Source organism: Castanea sativa, chromosome 8 (genome assembly GCF_040712315.1).
Source record: "Castanea sativa cultivar Marrone di Chiusa Pesio chromosome 8, ASM4071231v1".
Lineage (NCBI taxonomy): Eukaryota > Viridiplantae > Streptophyta > Magnoliopsida > Fagales > Fagaceae > Castanea > Castanea sativa.
Window position 1 is genome coordinate 20,528,322 of NC_134020.1, and position 19,823 is coordinate 20,548,144.

Genomic DNA, 19,823 nt, shown 5'->3' on the forward strand with positions numbered 1-19,823 from the left:
GGACTGTCATTTTTTATGTGTTCCGCTATCTCATTGAGGAAATTAGTGATGAGTCTATCCCTATGGTGTGAGACAATGCTAAATTGCAGATTGTTGGAGGTTGAGCTCTAGCTCTTAATGGATCCATAGTTCCCACCTGTTGGGATGGGGTGTACTGCATACACTCTTGATGGATGCCACCTATGTGGGAGTGGAAGTTGTGCCGCTTCGTATGAGACTTGGGTAGGTCTCTAGAGCTCTCATGACACCCAGTGGCGTATGGCCTGTATAAGGCACCAACCCACTTATGGAACAACCTTAGTAAAGAAAGGTATGTGGGTGGTAAGTTTGGTTATCTAATAGCTTGGTTAAAAGAGTCTAATTCTACCATTGTCTAGTAGTTCCTACTTATTTATCCTAAGTATGATTAAAACCTTATGGTACCATATTGATGCATGTCTTCTTGAGTTTATTGTCTTTCCTAGTTTAGTGTTTATAACATGTGGGGGATTGTTGGAGTATGTGTGTTTCAAACTCTTAAACTATGCTTGTGTCCCACATTGGTTAGAGATGAGTTCTCATGAAGGTTTATAAACCATAGCACCACTTAAGTGGTAGATTAAAAGAAAATGGACTAAGGTTTAGAGTTGGGCTTGGGTTAGACTTAAGCTTGTCTCTATCTCTCTTGGGCCTCATTCCTTTTCCCTTTCTTTTACTTTAGCCCAATTTGGTTCTGCCCATTGGGCATTAAACATGCAAACCGTTGGGGCATTTAATGTGTTGCCCGTTGGCATGCACAGTAACCGTTGGTGCAGCCCAGCCCTCACATCAGTTAGCTTCTAAACCCTACAAATTACACTATTCAATACATATATTTTTCCTCATCTTCTCCAGCCGTAGCTCTCTGTTTTGCTCTATTTTTTTTTTTTTTTTTTGGCTGCATAGAAATTTCAACTTCATTTTTTTAAGAAAGGGAAAGGCAAGTAAGGTTGTTCCTAGTTCTTCTTGCTTGAGTGTGTGAACAACTTGAAGAAATTACTATAGTCTAATCTTGAGGGGTTGCTTGTCAAAAGAGCCATTCACACAGAGTACTACTCTGGGTGGCGCGAATTAGCCTTTAAAAACAACGCATTTTGCGTGATTCTATAGTTTGTGAGATCTTTCTAACTCTATCTATTTATTTTTGTCATTGCTAAATTTTTTAGGGTTTGTATTGTTGAATCAAAACTTGTTTATTTAGCCATATTTTCCAACAAAAACTTAATAGTAAATTATTATTAAAAGCAGTACAAATACATGATAGTTAAATAGGATATCCACTTAGAGCAAGTTGTTTCTCTAACCTATGGCACTAGAAACCTAAGGTTTTCTAGAAACCTACACGGCCAGTAGAATTTTTTGCCTACTCTCGGGTGAGGCTTTTGTTTTCTTCTCTTTCTTGTGTTCACGGGCAAGGGTGTGTTCTCAAGTGTTTGGTATGGAGTGGCTAGCAGCGATGTGGGAGGGCTTTTCCTTGTCTAAGTCAGAAGGGAGCAACTATTAAGTTCAGGATTATGAGACGGAAGGGAGGTACATGTGGGTAGCACGATTCTTCATAGGGAGAGTGCTAAGTATGGAAGCCATAGGGCATAATTTCAAGCTTCTTTGGCATACCAAGAAAGGATTCGAAGTCAGGTACATGGGAAATCACAGGGTTTTATTTGTGTTTGCTAAAGAATCAAAGGTGAATAAAGTTTTGTTGGGTGAACCATGGAGCTTTGATAAATACTTGGTTGCATTGAAGAGGGTGGAGAGAAGTTTGGAGGTGAAGAGTCTAATGTTTAGTCATATAGGGTTTTAGGTACAGGTCCATGATCTCCCTATAGGAATTCTAAATGCAAGAGTGGCTAGGGACGTTGTTTCGATTGCGGGATCGGTGGTGGAGGGTACCGCTAATAATGATGACTGCAAACCGAATTCCTTTATGAGCATTAGATTGAATATCGATGTCACTAAACCGTTATGCAGAGGTAGGAAGATTGTATTGCAGAACATGGAGGAGAGTTGGGTCAGTTTCATGTATGAGCGACTGCCCAATTTTTGCTATCGGTGTGGTTGCCTCACCCACCACGATAAGGACTGTTCCGATAGGTTGAATAGGAGAGAAGTGGTGCATGATGCCAGTCCATAATTTGGACCATGGTTGCGAGCAAATACCCCGAACTTGGCTAAGAAATATGTGGTTTGGGTGCCTGGGTATGAGGAGGAAGTCGAGGAAGGTGAATTATCTTATCAGAGTGCAGCAAGGTTTACTGTGGCTAGCGGTGATGGACAGGTGCAGTTGGACACTGTTGCTAATCCAGGTTTACCTATGGCAGGTAGTGGAGAAGGAGCTGGACTGAATGATTTCGTTCAGAATGATGAAACAGTACCTGTAGTTGACAGTTCGAATCAAGGAGTTCAGAATGATGAAACAATACCTACATCAGATAGTTCTCCAGATCAGATGTTGGTAGGCACATGTTCAATGGGAATGAAAGGGATTGATCTTGGCTTCCTTGCAAACGAGTTGGGCAAGACAACATGGTGACCTTAGATCAAAACTTTCAAGCACAGTTGGTGGACATTGACAATGAGTTGGCTAAGTTTGATGAAGTGGTCAGTGGTAAGGTTGATAATGTAGTCGAGAGGCCAAGAGTAATTAGCTTTAAGGTGGTGAAGTCTACTACTTTCCTGAAAAAATTATTTACTCACTCCGATTCTCATGAGCAGTCTTCTATGAAACCAAAGTTTGCTCGAATTGTTAGGAAATCAAATGCTATTGGAAAGTCAGATGAGGGAATGCTGCAAGTACTAGCAAAACGATCTAAGCCAGTTTGTGATAGGGATTCTGAGGAAGAGGGTAGGTGCATGAAGAAGAGGGGGTCAAAAAATTTGAATTCAACGGTGGAGGCTAATGATCAACCCCGCCGACAACAATGAAACTCTTAGCATGGAACTGCAGAGGGCTTGGGAACCGTCGTGTAGTTCAAGAGCTTGCTGATATAGTGTAAGCACAAGATCCCATGATTGTATTTTTGTCGAAAACATGGTCAAACACAAAGCATATGAGATGGATTAAAGGTAAAATTGATTTTGATGGTTGTTTCACTGTTCCGACAACTGGGCGGGGTGGTGGATTGGTTCTTCTTTGGAGATCAGGAGCAAATGTTTGGGTTGATAGTTTTTCAAAATATCATATTGATTCCATTATTAATGGTGGTTCAGAGAGTGCTTGGAGCTTGACTAGGTTTTATGGGGAACCTGATACAAGTAAATGGGATGAAGGATGGAACATGTTGCGCATGCTGGGCTCAAAAGTCGAGGCTTCCATGGTGTTACTTTGGAGATTTCAATGAGTTACTTGAGGTGCAGGATAAAATGGGAGGTGCTCCTAGGGCTCATAATTTGATGCAGAACTTTTGTGATATTTTGAACTATTGTGGTTTTGTGGATTTAGGTTTTTCAGGGTCCGATTACACTTGGCATGGGCGTCGAGGAAGAGATTTGATTTTGGAGATATTGGATAGGGGTGTGGCAAATTATGAGTGGTTATCTAAATTCCCTATTGGTAGGATGACGCATTTGAATTATTTTACTTTAGATTATAGACCGATTCTTTTGTCCCTTAATGATAATGGAGAACACCAAAAATAGGGATGGCAATTTCTACCTGACCCACGGATACTCGACCCGACCCGACCCTAATGGGTCAGATTTTACTCAGCCCGATAAAGAATAGGGTTGGGTTTGGGTTTTTTTTTAAAAACCCGAAGCGGGTCCTGGTTGGGTCCGGGTTTTGGTAAAAGCCCGGCCCGAACCTAGACCCAACCCGACCCGGTTATATCCTAATTACTAAAACATCCTCATATATAAACTTATCCCTAACCCTATCTCATTCTCACATTCTCATCACACAACCACCACCCTCCCTCTCTCAAGTCTCAAATCTCCATCACTCTCACGACCACGACCACAGCCACATGGCCACAACCTCACCATCGCAGCCCTTAACTCCTCAAGCAGTCACTCTCACCGACCAGTACAGGCACACTCACGGCCTCACTGCCTCACCGTCGCCCCCCTTAATCGCTCCCATTCTCCCCCTGCGCCTTCAATATGTTCTTCTCTCTTTCTTTTTTTTTTTTTTTTTTTTGCCATTCCTATTTTGGTTCGTTAGGATTTGGGACCTTTGGGATTGTTAGGGTTTGGGTCCTTTTTTTTTTTTTGAGAATCTGGTTTGGCTTCCTATTAGGGTTTGGGTTTGTTGCTATTTCTATTTCTCAATGATATGTTCTTCACTCTTTTTTTGTGATTTATGTGTTTGTATTTGTGATTTTGAAAGGGAAAAGTATAAATCTAAAATTTTTGTGTTTGTGTTTATGTTAGGATTTGTGTTTGTGTTTGTGATTATGATTTTGAAAGGGAAAAGTATAAATCTAAAATTTTTGTGTTTGTGTTTGTGTTAGGATTTGTGTTTGTGTTTGTGATTTTGAAAGGGAAAATAAAAAATCTGAAATTTTTGTGTTTGTGTTTTGGGGTTTTGGTCCGATTGAAGAGCATGATCCTAGGGTTTGTTTTTGTTTTTGGGTTTCTGATCTAGATTGATGACCATGATCCTGGCCTCTTGGGGTTTATTTTTTGGGTTTCTAACCTAGGTTTGTGGAGGTTTTGGGATTCAGAAATTTTTTTTTTCTTTTTGATCGGGCCATGGATTGGACCCTGGAGTGGCATGGGCAAACGGGGCCCATAGGGCGGGTCTAGGCCCCGCATTAAAAACCAGTTTATTAAACGGGCCAAGTCTGGGTTTTAGGGGCAGACCTGCGGGTCGGGTTCGGGTATAAAAAAACCCGACCTGTTGCTATTCCTAACCAAAAATAGAGACAGAAACCTTTTCAGTTTGAGGCCATGTGGGTGTCTGACCCGGATTGTAGAGAAGTAATTTCTAGGGCATGGGACTATGCTCCTGATGGTACACCCATGTTCAAGGCAACTAAGAAACTTCAGAGATGTAAGAAACGATTAAAAGCTTGGGATCAATACCATTTTGGTAATGTGAAGAAAAACATTAAGCAGGTAAAAGAAAGGCTTTGGAGAGCAAAGGAGGTTTCAACAAGGACCGAGGTTTTTGATAAGGTGGCTCATTTAAAATTTGAGTTGAATGTGCTTCTTGATAAGGAGGAAAAGATGTGGCAGCAAAGGTCCCAAATTCAATGGCTAAAGAATGGTGATCAGAATACTAAATTCTTTCATGGATCAGCTACTTAGAGAAAAAGGAGGAATTTCATTAAGGGGTTGAGAGATTAGAATGGTGTTTGGCAGGAAGATGAGGAAGTGGTTTTGGATTTGTTCAATAGCTTTTACACTCAGTTGTTTACCTCTACCACTCCACAAGATTTAGAGCAAGTGCTAGATGGGGTTCAAATTGTGGTTCATGAGGACATGAGGGCTGATCTGGCTCATCCTTACACAAGTGAGGAGGTGGGTGTTGCGATCTAGGAGATGGCTCCTTTTAAAGCAACAAGTCTGAATGGTATGCCTCCTTTATTTTTCCAAACGTATTGGACTGATGTTGGTATGGATATTACCCAGGCTATTTTATCTAGTTTAAATTCAGGTTCAATTCTGAAATCTATTAATCATACTTTTACTTTGATTCCCAAAGTTCAAAATCCAAAAAGAGTGACAGAATTTAGACCCATAAGCCTATGTAATGTGCTCTAAAAAATTACTGGTAAGGTGATTGTTAACTGTTTCAAACCTTGGCTTAATTCTATAATTTCAGAAACCCAGAGTGTTTTCATTGCTGATAGATTGATTACTGATAATATCTTGATAGCATTTGAATCTTTACATCATATGAAGACTAATTGTACATGTAAGACTGGTTTTATAGCTCTAAAGCTAAATATGAGCAAAGCTTATGATAGAGTGAAGTGGGTTTTCCTTGAAAAAATCCTTCTTAAAATGGGTTTTTAGGATTCTTGGGTGGCTTTGATTATGGAATGTATTACCATAGTAACGTATTCTATTCTGGTGAATGGTGAACCTAAGGGCTTGATCAAGCCGTCAAGAGAACTACGGCAAGATGATCCTCTCTCCCCGTATCTATTCATGTTTTGTGCAGAAGGGTTAATTGCTTTGTTTAGTGGTGCTGCTGTTAGAGGAGAAATCCGAGGTTTTTCGATCTGTAGAAATGGGCCTAAACTAACTCACTTGTTTTTTGCAAATGATTGTTTGTTATTTTGCAGATCTACCTTGGAGGGGTGCATTAAAATTCAGGAGTTATTAGTTTATGATGAGACTGCTTCTGGTCAAATGATTAATATGGAGAAAATGCCACTCTTTTTTAGCAAAAACACATCCGAGCAAACCAAAGAAGCTATCAATGTGGCTCTCAATGTCCCGACCATTCAGAATTATGAGAAGTATTTGGGTTTACCTTTTTATTGGTAGGAATAGGACGTTCTGCTTTACTCAAATAAAAGAACGAATTTGGAAAAGAATGCAAGGATGGAAAGAGAAGCTCCTATTGCAGGCAAGTAAAGAAGTTATGATTAAGGCTGTGGTTCAATCTATCCTTGCGTATTCAATGAGTGTCTTCAAGTTACCGGTTGGATTGTGCAAAGATATTGAAGCAATGATTCATAAATTTTGGTTGGGTAATGGAGAGTCCAAGAAAATCCATTGGATCAATTGGCGGTCTTTGTGTTCTTCAAAGTCTATTGGAGGTATGGGGTTTTGAGATTTTCAAAAGTTTAATAATGCTTTGTTAGCTAAGCAGGTTTGGAGATTTGTTAGTCACAAAGATACTCTCTTATATAGAGTCTTTAGCACCAAATATTTTCCGAATGGTTGTATTCTTGAAGCTCAGGTTCATCCAAAATTCTCTTATGCATGGAGGAGTAGTCTGCAAGCTAGGGATGTTATTGATAAAGGAGCTATTTGGAGACTTGGAGATGGTTAGAAAATCGATGTGTGGAACCACTGGTGGCTGCCTGATCCTTCATACAATAGAATTAATTCCCCTAGAGATGCCTCGATGGTGGCCCGAGTTTGTTATTTGTTCTTTCCTAACACAAGACTATAGGATCCCGGTAAACTAGAGAGTTGTTTCCTGCCTTGGGAGGCCGAGATGGTCAGTCGAATACAGGTGCCTGAGATTTGGAGTGAAGATATTTTGATTTGGCCTCATACCGCAAATGGTGAGTATAGTGTGTTTAGTGCCTATCGTTTGTTAGTTGAGAAGGATGGTCAGGGCCTGCCAAGTTCATCCTCATTGGGTGATTCTAAAAAATTTTGGAAGAAACTTTGGAAGATCTGGGTTCCCAATAGAATTCGGAATTTTCTTTGGCGAGCTGTTAAAGATTCCTTGCCCACGAAACAGAACTTGAATGTACGGCATGTACCGGTGACTGTTACCTGCGATCACTGCAATGATCACCTCGAGACTATCTTGCACTGCCTTTGGTTATGTGATGAGGCACGCTCAGTTTGGTGGTCTGACCCAGGCTTCCAACTAGTTTTTACTTCGGAAGAAATTTCGCTCCTTTTACGATCTAGTGGAGGTATTGCTCAATGAGGGGTCGAGCTATAGGGTTGCTTTGTTTGCTACGATCACTTGGGGTTTATGGCAGAGGCGTAACCGATTAAGGAAAAATCGGCGTTGTTGGCAACTTCAGGAGATTGGTGGTCATGCGAAGGCGTTGATTAGGGAGTTTTTTGAGGTGCATAACCCTGACTTGCTAGTGCCAATTCCTTGTCCTTGTGCTCGCTAGTGTCCTCCTCAGCTTGGATATTATAAGGCAAATGTGGATGCTGCTATGTTTGTCGACTTGGATTGTACAAGCATTGGGGTGGTGTTTCAAGATGATGTGGGCTATGTCATTGTTGCACTGAGCCAGTGTATTCCCTTGTCCCAATCTGTTGAGATGGCTAAAGCATTAGCAGTGAGGCGAGCAGTGGTCTTTGCTCAGGAGCTTAGCTTGACAAATGTGATTATTGAAGGGGATTGCCTTAGGGTGATACATGCTTTGGTTGATTCAAGTCGATGCAAAACGTTGTTTGGTTAGGTGATTAAGGAAACTAAGAGGCTTGGGGAGTCACTTCGATTGTGCCAGTTCTTGCACGTTGGACGAGATGGTAACAGGTTGGCTCATGCCTTAGCTAAAAGAGCAGTTTCATCTGTAGATACTGTTATTTGGGTAGAAGAACTACCTAGTGATTTGGATGATGTATTTCAATCTGGTTTTACTCTTCTTTAATAATACTTCACTTACCTCTTTCTCAACAAAAAAAAAAAAAAAAAGATTTCCACTAGGCACAATCATATCTTTTAAGACCCAATTTTTGCTATGTAGTATATAAATAAATAAATAGATAAATACGTGTCTAAAGTGATTTTTTCATCATGAAAGATCAATAGAAAATAAAGTCAAGCTAAATAATAAGAAATTATTATGTCAGGAAAAAAAAAAGTTAGGATTTGTGTTGTCATTAGAGATTTAGCAGGTTACGTATCCCATTAACAAATTCAGTCGAATTAGTGGAGGCACTAGCATGCCGCAGATCAATCACTTTCGCTGCTGAAATAATTCGTATTCAATAATTCAAAAGATTATCTTTGAAAGTGACGCTCAAATTATTATAAACATGATCCATAACAACGACAGATGCTATTCATAGTATGGCCATGTACGTGATAGAAGATTATAAAGCTTTGGACACTGGGTTCAAATGGGCTATAACTTCTTCCATGTTAAACGTACGTGTAATGTTGTTGACTTGTTGCTCAGTCTCTGTGAATGAGTTTCAAGTTTGGTCAGTACAAGGGGTGGAGCCAGAGGGGGGCGAGGGGGCACCTGCCCCCCCTTGACTCCTCCTAAAATTGTCATATATATATATATATATATATATATATATATATATATATATATATATATATATATATATAATCTTAATTCTTAAGTAGTTACTCACTAGCATAAAAAATTAAAATTAAAAATTAAAAAAAAAAAAAAGGACTCTCACTTGGTTGAAACTTGAAAGTGATTTTGACACAGGAAAAAAGAAAGTAAAAAAAAAAAGTTTTCTCAAACATCAAACCGTATGACCTTTCCATAGACTCGAGCGTACAACCCATGGCAATCGAGTGGGTTCTGCTTGAAGGAGGGAAATAAGTGTTAGACCATTAACGGTTTAACACCCAGATGTAATTATAATTCGGTAATAATCACACATGCAAGTTTTGCAATTATACTATGTGTGAGCTTAGAAATTATGCCACAAATTGGCCTAGTAATAAAGTCGTCTGTAAATTTAGAACTTATGTGATGTGAATCTTAAGAAGAATGGTTCTAGGGTTCATAAAACAAAAATGAAGAATGTTTCTAAGAAGTTAAAATCCTAAGTCATTATCTTGAAGTGAGATTACATGGTAAAAAATATATTGGTGCATCAATACTATATATATCACTAGATAAGCATTAACAAACTGATGCTTTTAAAACACAAATAGCAATAATAATAATAATTAAGAAATTTATTTATTATGTTATTGATGATGTGGCACAAATGAGTAATACTACAAGTACAAACTAATTTACAACATTTTTATAAAATGCTTATGTTGTCAATCTTTTATTGGTTTTCATCTAAGTCCATCATTAATATCACTTTTTCATTTACCAATAATCATTCACCACATCAGCAATTTGTAAAAAAATTTATAAAAAATTTTGTATCTTTAGTATTATTCAGCACAAATTGCATTCATTTACATGTCAATTGTAAGTTTTTTTTTTTTTTTGGTAAAATTGGTTATAGTTTTAACCCTCCTAGGAAATAACTAATTTTTACTTATATTACATGGGACAATAAATGACATTTGTCAATTTAGTTATAAAAAACCTTTTTTTTTTATACAAGATAGAAATTCTACTCTAACCTAATCTAAGTGTATATGTGTGTAAAAGTTCCCTCTTAGAGACTTAAACCCCGGCCCTTACCCCCCACACCTCACAAGCACTTGTACTTATAAAGTGATCATCGCACCAAGTAGAATTTAAGAAACTTGAAGCTACTTATCACTCAAGTAGAAGACTTAAGGACAAAGAAAAGTAGTTACTAGAATTTAAGAAATTGCTCCCTTATCTTGTAAAGTAGTTATTGGTTAGAAATTACTACCTTTTTTTCCTATAAAAAGTAGAACAATCCATGGATAAGGGACATAAACAATGAAAAATTCAACACCAACACTTTAACAAGTCTACTTTACTTCTATTCTAGGAGTAGTGTAATTCTTCCGGTTCATTTACATTTCCCTTGTTGCCATATACTTTAGAGCAAGCAACAGTAGGGTATTTAGTTATTAAAACGCTTGTATTAAGTTAGGTTTTTTTTTTTTTTTTCCTACGTATCCTGTTCTTCAATAATGCATATAATTTTCTTTAGTTTCTTAGTTGTTGATTCTATTTACATTAGTTTCATTGTTGTTATTATGCTTTTCCATCTCTGTTTAAATTAATTCCTATCAATTGAAATATTATCAAATCTGCTGAATTCACTAGAGTTTTAATAAAAAAGTTTTTTTAAAGAAACGTGAATATTATATTTTTAGATGAGACCAGGTTTGATCAACTTGATATTTTGCAGACAGTATACGAAAATGGAGTACGACTGCTAGACTACAAGTCTACAATATTTCTAATATGTACTCATATTATATACACAAGTAACACAACCCGCAAATAATAACAATAAGTCAATGTTCATAAAAAAAATAACAATAAGTCAATAAGTTACCTTCACATTCCTGCCCTGCCACTACAGACTCGGTTGACAGGAATGTCATCAGTCCAAATGCTTCTTCCCACTTTCTAGTTTGTTAAGCAACTGCTTAAGGTTTTACTTGACCGATGAAAACAAAAAATAATAATCAGGTGAAAAAACTCCATCACCATGTAGACTAAGCCAATTGTGGGAATTCCTCACACACAAAGTTACATTCTGAAATGTAAAATACAATGCAACATGCTGAGACCACATACCCAACTTTGTACAATGCTGCAGAAAGATTATCATGCATCCTCCTGCAGGCTACAGTCAGCCTTCCAAATGTAAAGGAAAAAGAGGAAGCAAGATGCTAAACAGCTAAATACAGCTTCCTAGTACTAAATCAAAAAGGTCTTTGCCTGAAAGGCTAAGCAAAAAGTGGCAAAGGTATCTTCCTGTACACAGATGTGGCAGATGGAAAGCTTCAAAACAGCTAAAAAAGTTCTGCCAGGGTTGGTAGATATATTCCAGCTCTTGGACCAAAAAGGAAAGAGGGCTTTGAGTTCAAATTTAGTGCTAGATTAGCGTTTGACCTTGCCAGAACAGCGAGTTAGTTTCCATTCAGGTTTATTGGACTTCAACTTCTTACCCTTGGAGGTGAATTTGTCATCATCAGAATCATCACTTTTATTCCCATACTTTCGACTTTGTTTCTTCTCGGCTCTATCGCAAATAACTATCTTCCTTTCAACCTTCTGTTCCACAAGCTCAGACTTCTTTGGCCTCCAAATGAAAAGTGACCTAAGAGAGAGTAGCATGGTAAGACTACAAATAGCAATAGAACAAAACAAAAGTAACATTCCAAATCCAAAGTTATCTATTTAGGGGGGAAAAATGAAGAAGCGACAGAAATCAAGAATTTCAACTCCTCTATATTAATGTAACAAAATAATAGAATTTTCAAATCATTAAAAGGTACTCTAGATCTCAGAAATTAATGTTTGTTAATCAGGAAAAAATATCTCCTACTCCCATCTAGCCAAATTTAATCGCATAAACAAAGCTAATTATCAGAACATAACGGAGGAACATAAACAAAGCTTTATCACTTTGCATTATAAGTTGATGAGGGAATAGAGTCCTAACCTTGAACTACCAGAGGCCAAAACATCATCACATGGATGCAGCTTGTTCACAGGAGTAATAGTTGTGATGTTTGGATCCATGACCTCAGCAACTAGTTGTCCAGTGCTGATGTCTATGAAATCAATGGGATGTAAGGCAGCTCCATTATAATTTTCACTAATGTAGCGACCAATAACTACAAGGGACTCCGAAGGGTCCTGCACCGAAAAACATCAGTAATTCATAGGAAAAAGAAAAATTCAAAGAGTATATTGTATAATAAGTATATCATAAAAATATGCTACAATTATATTACCTTTGGATCCCATTCTGCTTTAAAAGGAGTCAAATGTCGATTAAAATCATGACTATGCACTATTTCTCGGCTTGGGGAGTCCAAATCACCAAATATAGAATCCCATATACGAAGACGATTGTCCTGTGATGTGGTCAGGATTTTGCTGCCCGACAGTGGAGAGAAATATGCTGAGTTAACAACTCGTTTGTGTGCAAGGTCATAGAGGGAAGATCCAGCTTCCATTCGACGCAAATCCCATATACGAGCCTAAGGTGCAGAAACCAGTTTATAAGGGCTACTACGATGAGAACAATATTTATAAAGTATTATTGCACAATTGCAGATTTACAAGTAGCAGCAATTGCATAGAATAAATCTATTTTTATCATCATGGCACATTGAAAATAAAAATTCTAAAAATTCTTTAAAATACGTACAAAGCAAAACCAAATTACACCTGGGTATACACAGGGAAACAAACCAACAATAAATAAAAACTCAAACTAATCACATTAAAACTAAAAGACTCACAAAATGATCATTTCCACAGCTCAAAAGAAGCTCTGGTTGAACAGGATTGCAGTGGAGTCCAACCACCTTGCTACCTTTCTTATGGATCAAAATTGCCTCCCCAATTTTGTTGTTTGAGCGAGTATCCACCCTAAATATGCCAAAAGAGAAATCAAACCTACCTGTGAGTATGCCTGAAGTTCAAAGAAATAAATTATGGGTAAAACTATATCATAGCAAGAGATCTTGAGTTCAATCCTTGTAAGCAATAAATTTCACAGCAGTAAATTGCAAATTGGCTCTAAGCAATAACAATGTACATCATGTCAAAACACTCTAGCATGACCTGCGTGATGGGAAACCCAAAACAAGGACTAGATTATCCTTTGTTAACATGTATAGTGTTGTGGGCTTTAGGCCCAACTAGTTTACTTGTATAGCACACATTCTTGTACTACACTCTTACTTGTATTGCACTCATATTTACTTATACTGCACTCATATGCCTCCTATAAAAAGGCACTCATATATATTCTTTCAGTGAGAAATACAATACAATCATTCAGTATTTCTAACATCCTTGATAGCATCTATCAAATAAAAATATACTAAAGCTGAGTAATAAAATAGGATATATTGGGGTTAAATGAGAGAAAATGAGAAAAGAAGAATGAAGGGAGGGAGGGAGAGAAGGAGAGAAAGTGAGATTTAAAAAAAGTTCTAGGGCTATATTAATCAATTCCTCATCTTCGCACATATTTATATTAGGGTTTATGGCATGATTACAACATTCACAAGTCACAACAACCAAGCCTTAGTCCCAAATTTTGGGGTAGGCTATGGATCCTCAAAAAATTACTCAAGGTCAGCCAGATAATTACAAGAATACCCTAATGCTAATATAAATTTTATTTTTTGATAGGTAGTAATATAAATAACAAGCTAATGAAAAATAGCCAGCAACTCTAACAAATAAATAATTAGTTGCCAGTTTTATCATTCATTAACCATAAAGGTGGCCCACCAACAAGGCAATGCCAATGACAAAAAGAAAAAAACGTACCGGATAGCAATGAAGTAGCCACATACTATTACAAAATAGTACAAATATAAAAATACTTTCAAATAACTATTTCAGTAGCATGCAATGCAGCAGGGTAAATTCTATAAGAAATTTAACATAGATGGCAAAAATTTGTTAAACAAAATGCCAACTGTATCACTTAAGTGTCTTACTATTTAGGTTCACTTTTCATTAAGTGCCTGTATCTGTATATATCTTTTTATCAGTCTAACCATACGACTCTTTATTTTAAGAAAAGCAGTTAAGAAAATACTTACATGTAGAGAAAACCGAAGTTATCAGCAACCAGCACAAGACTTTTCTCTGAGTTGATATCCATGCCATAGAGCATCCTCCAGCTGCTTGGACCCTACAAGCAAACCATATATAATCCATGCCTGATGGTATAATATAACATTAATTGTACAAGTAAAAACAGTCACCCTTTACTTTTCTCTCCTACTCTGTTCCCCAGACTGTTCAACCTAAAAGAGACCCAAAATCCCACAAAGGGAAGGAAAGGGGTGGAACACCCCCTGCGGCTTCCCTATACTTTTACTATAAAATTTCAGACATTGCCAACACAGATCTTTCCATAGAGTTTAAGACTGAACCATGGTGATGTCATTTTTTTTTCCCATCACACAACTACCAAAAAATAATAATAATAATTCTAGTATGTAAAGCATTATGAGATGCATCTGAAATGGTATCGTTTAAACTTAAAATGATTTCAGAAACTAAATCAATACACAAACCAATACCATAGATTCAAACCTGAAGAAAATGAACACTGACTAATGACAGATATATAAAAATCTACTTAATTTAAAACATATAAACTTAAAAGATATTATTACACAGGGGGTAAGAGAAACTGCTTCAGAGTGAAAAAATAATCAATGTAACTCTTACTAAAGATTGTGCTACAGATAAATCAAGTCTCAACAGTTATAAATTTATCTTAAATTTTTGAAAATTGAGTGGTTTTTAGGCATCAGGTCCAATAGCTTAGATATACAATTGAAAAACAACTCTCACACTTAAGATTAATAAAATAACATGACAAGTCATAATTAATTAACTCCAAAAAAAAATGGAGAAAAATATCACCTGCCACCCATCAGGATTGAGATTCATCAGAGATAATGAAATTCCGGTCTCCAAGTCAGTGCAACTAATGGTTCCATCTGAGGATGCAGCATATACTGAATCATCATTTGTAGGATTGAACCTGTAAGTATTCAAATAGTGCTTAGCACTCTGACTTTGATGTGCACTATAATATATATATATATATATATAGAGAGAGAGAGAGAGAGAGAGAGAGAGTGAGCCAAGATAACTAACCTCATATTATTCACTATGCAAGAGTGAATATTTCCATAGACCATCTTTTCATGAACTTTACCAAAATCCCAAACTCCAACTTGCCCTTTCTTTAACATCAAACCAGAATTCAGAAGAAAGAAAAACAAGTGTCAATGATCACTAAACAATTACTGAATTACACAACATAAAACTTGAACCAAGCAATGACATGTAATGCGGGTGAGACTGACCTTATCTCCAGATAAAAGGACGTTATTGCTTGTTGGATGGAACTCCAAGCACGTTATACGTCTACTATGATATCTGATAACCGCACAAGTCACCTCATCTGGGATTACAAAAGCTGGTTTGATCTGTTGCAGAGATGATAAAAAATACAATAAATTCATCGCAGTGAAGATCACATTTCCACCCACTCCTTTCTAATACAATGGTACAGCTCCATGAAGACCCAGAGGGCCAGGCATTAATAAAATTGAAAAAGTTGTATAAACAGCCCAAATGCCAAGAAAGAGAGAAAATGAAATAGTTTAACTGTCAAAAATATTCCAATGGTATGACTATGGCCTAGGAAATTTTCTTACTAAAAAAGATCATATAAAGAGAATTCTGTTTGTCTAGACCCATAATAGCAAACCTGGAAGCCTCAACTTAAGATAGCCTGACCATGACTTCATGATTCAGATTCCTTATTAAAGTAACGAAACATTAATGACTTTATGACTCAGATTCCATGTTGAATCTATGATAAACATTTAAAGTTACAACCAGGAGACAGAACCCCATCCTCTGGCCAAGAAAAGAAGAAACTGTGAGAAGATAGACAGAGTGACAAGACCCATAGTAATGCAACCAACATAAATAGAAGGCAGCAGATATGATCTGACATCTAAAATTGAAAAATTCAGTATCATTTCTTTTACTTTTATATTTTTTTAGTCCATTTGCCCTCACCAACAGGAAGGCACCACCAACACTCCATATTCACCGTTTGGAACCCAAAGTCTTGTAGTCGCCCATCTTTTTGCTTCAATTACAAATTTGTCATATGTAACTCGGAAGATTCATACCAACGAATAGCACAATCAGATGGAGACCATGCCTAAGTAGAGACAACTGGTTCAAAACTCCACTTCTAGGAAAAACTTACTTGATAGCCACCCTAAAAATCATGCTCCTCCCAGGTCCTGTGTTCCAAAATGATAGCCACCTAATTGACCAAACTTCTTTTTTATATACATATGCATATGACATGGAAGAACTTCACTCAGATTAGCTACACATCACAAAACATATGGTACAACTTTTCACTGTTAATCAAACTCCTACAGGCAACTAATCCAACCTGCCAGAGCCAGTTACTGGGTAATCCAGGAGCTTTTCGCACCTGGCGGGCTGAGCAGTTTGTCCTCATGCCCAGGAGGCACCTAAATGACCAAACTTGATATCTAAAGTAGAGTAATAAGTCAAAACAGTGTGAATTCTAAAATACCTAGAAATTCCTTATCATACAGTAAACCAAACTAGCAATACTAAATGTCTTCACATGCTTCTTAAGAGACAATTTGACATGTAAAAAATATACTTCGATACTACAGATCATACTAAAATAAAACACAAACACAAAAACAGAAGGGGAAATCATAGCTCCCACCCAAGGGAAAAAAAAAAAAAATAATAATAATAATAATAATAATAATAAATAAAAATAATAATAATAAAAAAAATAGTGAGTTGAAGGATTACCCGAAGAACGCCTGGTCTGAACTGGCGCTCAAAGACATATTCCAATGGATTACGGGTATTTCTGCGGGGTGCAGGGATGACCCCATGCTCAGTAGCCACTCGATGCGGGCAAGCCATTGTAGTGTGACCTTAAATTCACAAAATCCACATGCCAAAACACATAAATTAACCTCAAAGTAACACAAATTATAAAACTTTTATAACAATGTCACACAATATCAAAATCATTATATCATTTAAAAGATGTGTAACTAGTATATTACCAAAGTGTTTTTGAATAGATGTACATCAGTGCTATCAAGAACAAAATACATAAATTTACCCACAAAAAATTCCTAATTCCATTAGACCGATTCACGAGGAGACATTGCAATTCAATTAGCAATGCCCAGTAAGCAGAATTCTACAAACAAATAAAAAGGTTCGAACTTACCAGGCATTTTGCAGAGAAAGCATGGTTTCATGGGGCAGTCTATATACGTAGCCCCCTTGAATCCCGCTTCATGACCCACTTTTTTGCAAACCTGAAACATCACCCAAAAAAAAAACACACACGCACACACAAAAACAGAAACAAAAATTATAAATAAAAAAAAGTGGAATTTTGAAAAAGCCCATAGGGTAAGGGTAAAGCCTCCATTACTTTGCAAACTTTCTTGAGACTAATAGTAATGGGTGTTTTCCCTTTCTTCTTCGCTTCCAAGGGTTCCTCCATTCTCTCTTCATTTTTGTTCTCCACAACTTTTTCTTCTTCTTCTTCTACTTCTTCTTCTTCTTCTTCTTCTTCTTCATCGGACGAACTGGGTTCAGAGTCAGTGTCTCTCTCAATGACCACATTGGGAAATGTCATTCTTCTGGTTTGTGGGGCCATTTTTGGCAATCAAAAGAGAAAGAGAAGTTATGTATGAGCAGGAAGTAGAAAGCAGCAAAAAGGCTATGATGGAAAGGGATGGGAAAAGACAAGAGGACAAGACCGAGGGAAGAAATGAAACGAGGATTCCCATCCCAAGAACACGAACCGACTTTTCTGCACGAAGCTCATTGGGAATCAAAGTTACTCAAATGCCCCTTGGAATGTGAAACGTGCCTTTTGACTTTTTAAAATCTATTTCCAAATGGAAACTGCCGTGTGGTGGTAGTGATACTCTTGGAAAAATTGTTTTCATTCTTGGGCTATATCCGGAATACGGATTTTGGTGCGTGGCGGGAGAACACGTGGCTCGCTATTTGCCTTTCGCACTGATACGATGTCGCTATTTCTTTTCTTTTCTCTTTTTTTTCTTTTTTTTTTTTATGGAGAGTTTTAAGTTTTTAACTTATATATTCAATAAAAAAAATTTTTATCATCAAACTAATACATCAATTAGTTTTTGGAGTAGACAATAATTAGACATCAATATCGTATTGAAGTTTTCAACCTATGTCTCTTTCTTTCTTTTAAAAGAAAATAATAAAACTCATTTTTCTATCTCTCCCATCATCAAAATAAAAAAGTGAAAAGGTGTCCATATTTTTTTTTTTTTTTGTAAGAGCACTCACAGCAGTGGTAGTATATTGGTATATTGATATTTTTTAGCTCTTCAAACATCAAAAAGCATGCTCCAGCAGTAGAGCTAAATCTATTTTTGTTTAGCTCTAATGAACAGTGCACATCTATAGATAGATGTGCACTGTTCATGAGAGCTAAACAAAAAAATATTATTTTATTGTAGTTGGTGTTGTGAATGTTTTTTGAGTTGTGGGATATATTATTTTATTGTAGAATATATATTATTTTATTGTGATGTTTATATTATTTTATTGTGTTGAAAGCTAAAATAGATCCACTGCTGCAGCATGTGTGTAAATATGTATAGGTAAAATAGATAAAGTAACTTTTGGTGGGGCTAAAAAGCTAATTTTTTAGCTCCACTGCTGTGGATGCTCTTATAGTACCAAATCATTGGGGGTAAATCGTATTTTTCCCTTAAATAAGGCAACACATAGTGAACTTTTGAGATACACTTACAAATCAGTTTATTACTTATTTTTTTATACTATATACAGGTTTCACAAAAGTTAATAACTTATTTTATTTAACTTTTTTTTATATTTCTTATTATTTGTGAGCCCTACAGGAGTCATCTACGTATTTTATTTAAGTTTTACCTTTTATTTACAATATTTTTAGTAAAAAGTTAAATAAGTTATTCCAACCTCAAATACACTATTTGACAATTGAACAAAAATGAGAAGAAAAAAAATCTCCATCAAAATCGATTGAATTAATTATTTTCATCAATAGAATCCAGGAAATTTTTTAAATAAATTATTCCCAAATAGAACCTTAAATGCACTATTTAATAATTGAACAAAAATTAGAAGAAAGAAAAAAATTTCATCAAGACCGATTGAACTAATTATCACCTATAGAATCTAGGAATTCGTTAAAACATGAGTTATTTTGAAATAGTGAAGAATAAGATTTGTTTTCCTTGTTATTTTGAAATAGTGAAGAATAAGATTTGTTTTCCTTGATAGTCTAATGGAGAAGATTACATTGACCCTCCTAAAAACTTCCCTTCAAGTGGGAGTGTTTGTTCATAAGGTCCAACTTGCCAAGGTCAATACCATAAATGTAAAGTCCCAAATTAGCAAACAATCAAAGATAGAAACCCACAAGGAAACAAATACAAACACAATTCTTTAAAATATATATATAAAAGAAGAAGAAGAAGAAGAAGAGATACTTATTGGAAAAAGGAGTCGGTATTTCTTCCCTGACTGTCTCCCATGTATTTTTTTTCTAATAAAAATTTGATTTGAGGGAGTCGATTTGGTCCAAATAGATAGAATAGAGAAAGAGAGAGAAGATACACGAAGAAACTCTCTCTCTCTCTCTCTCTCTCTCTCTCTCTCTCTCTCTCTCTCTCTCTCTCTCTCCACCCCCTTGATTGTTATATTCAGCCAAACCCACCATTTAGACCTCAACAAATGGAC

At 36.5% G+C, this 19,823-nt stretch overlaps 1 protein-coding gene across 1 annotated transcript; it reads right to left on the reverse strand.

Moving 5' to 3' along the window:
* Positions 1-10,698: 10,698 nt before the first annotated feature.
* On the reverse strand, positions 10,699-17,854 carry LOC142605578 (protein DAMAGED DNA-BINDING 2). Its single transcript, XM_075776993.1, has 11 exons — positions 17,488-17,854; positions 17,278-17,368; positions 16,845-16,972; positions 15,329-15,451; positions 15,117-15,205; positions 14,880-15,000; positions 14,045-14,136; positions 12,725-12,854; positions 12,212-12,460; positions 11,917-12,113; positions 10,699-11,571 (listed from the first exon to the last, which is right to left on the reverse strand). Exons 1-11 carry the CDS (start codon positions 17,713-17,715, stop codon positions 11,352-11,354), a joined length of 1,668 nt encoding a protein of 555 aa, XP_075633108.1. The 5' UTR covers positions 17,716-17,854; the 3' UTR covers positions 10,699-11,351.
* Between the last annotated feature and the right edge of the window lie 1,969 nt (positions 17,855-19,823).

Coding starts and splice junctions, on each gene's coding strand:
- LOC142605578 (XM_075776993.1), bottom strand. CDS start 17,715: ATGGCCCCACAAACCAGAAGAATGACATTTCCCAATGTGGTCATTGAG. Junction 15,452..16,844: donor TCAGACCAGGCGTTCTTCGG/GTAATCCTTCAA, acceptor TCTCTGCAACAG/ATCAAACCAGCTTTTGTAAT. Junction 12,114..12,211: donor AAGCAGAATGGGATCCAAAG/GTAATATAATTG, acceptor TTTTCGGTGCAG/GACCCTTCGGAGTCCCTTGT.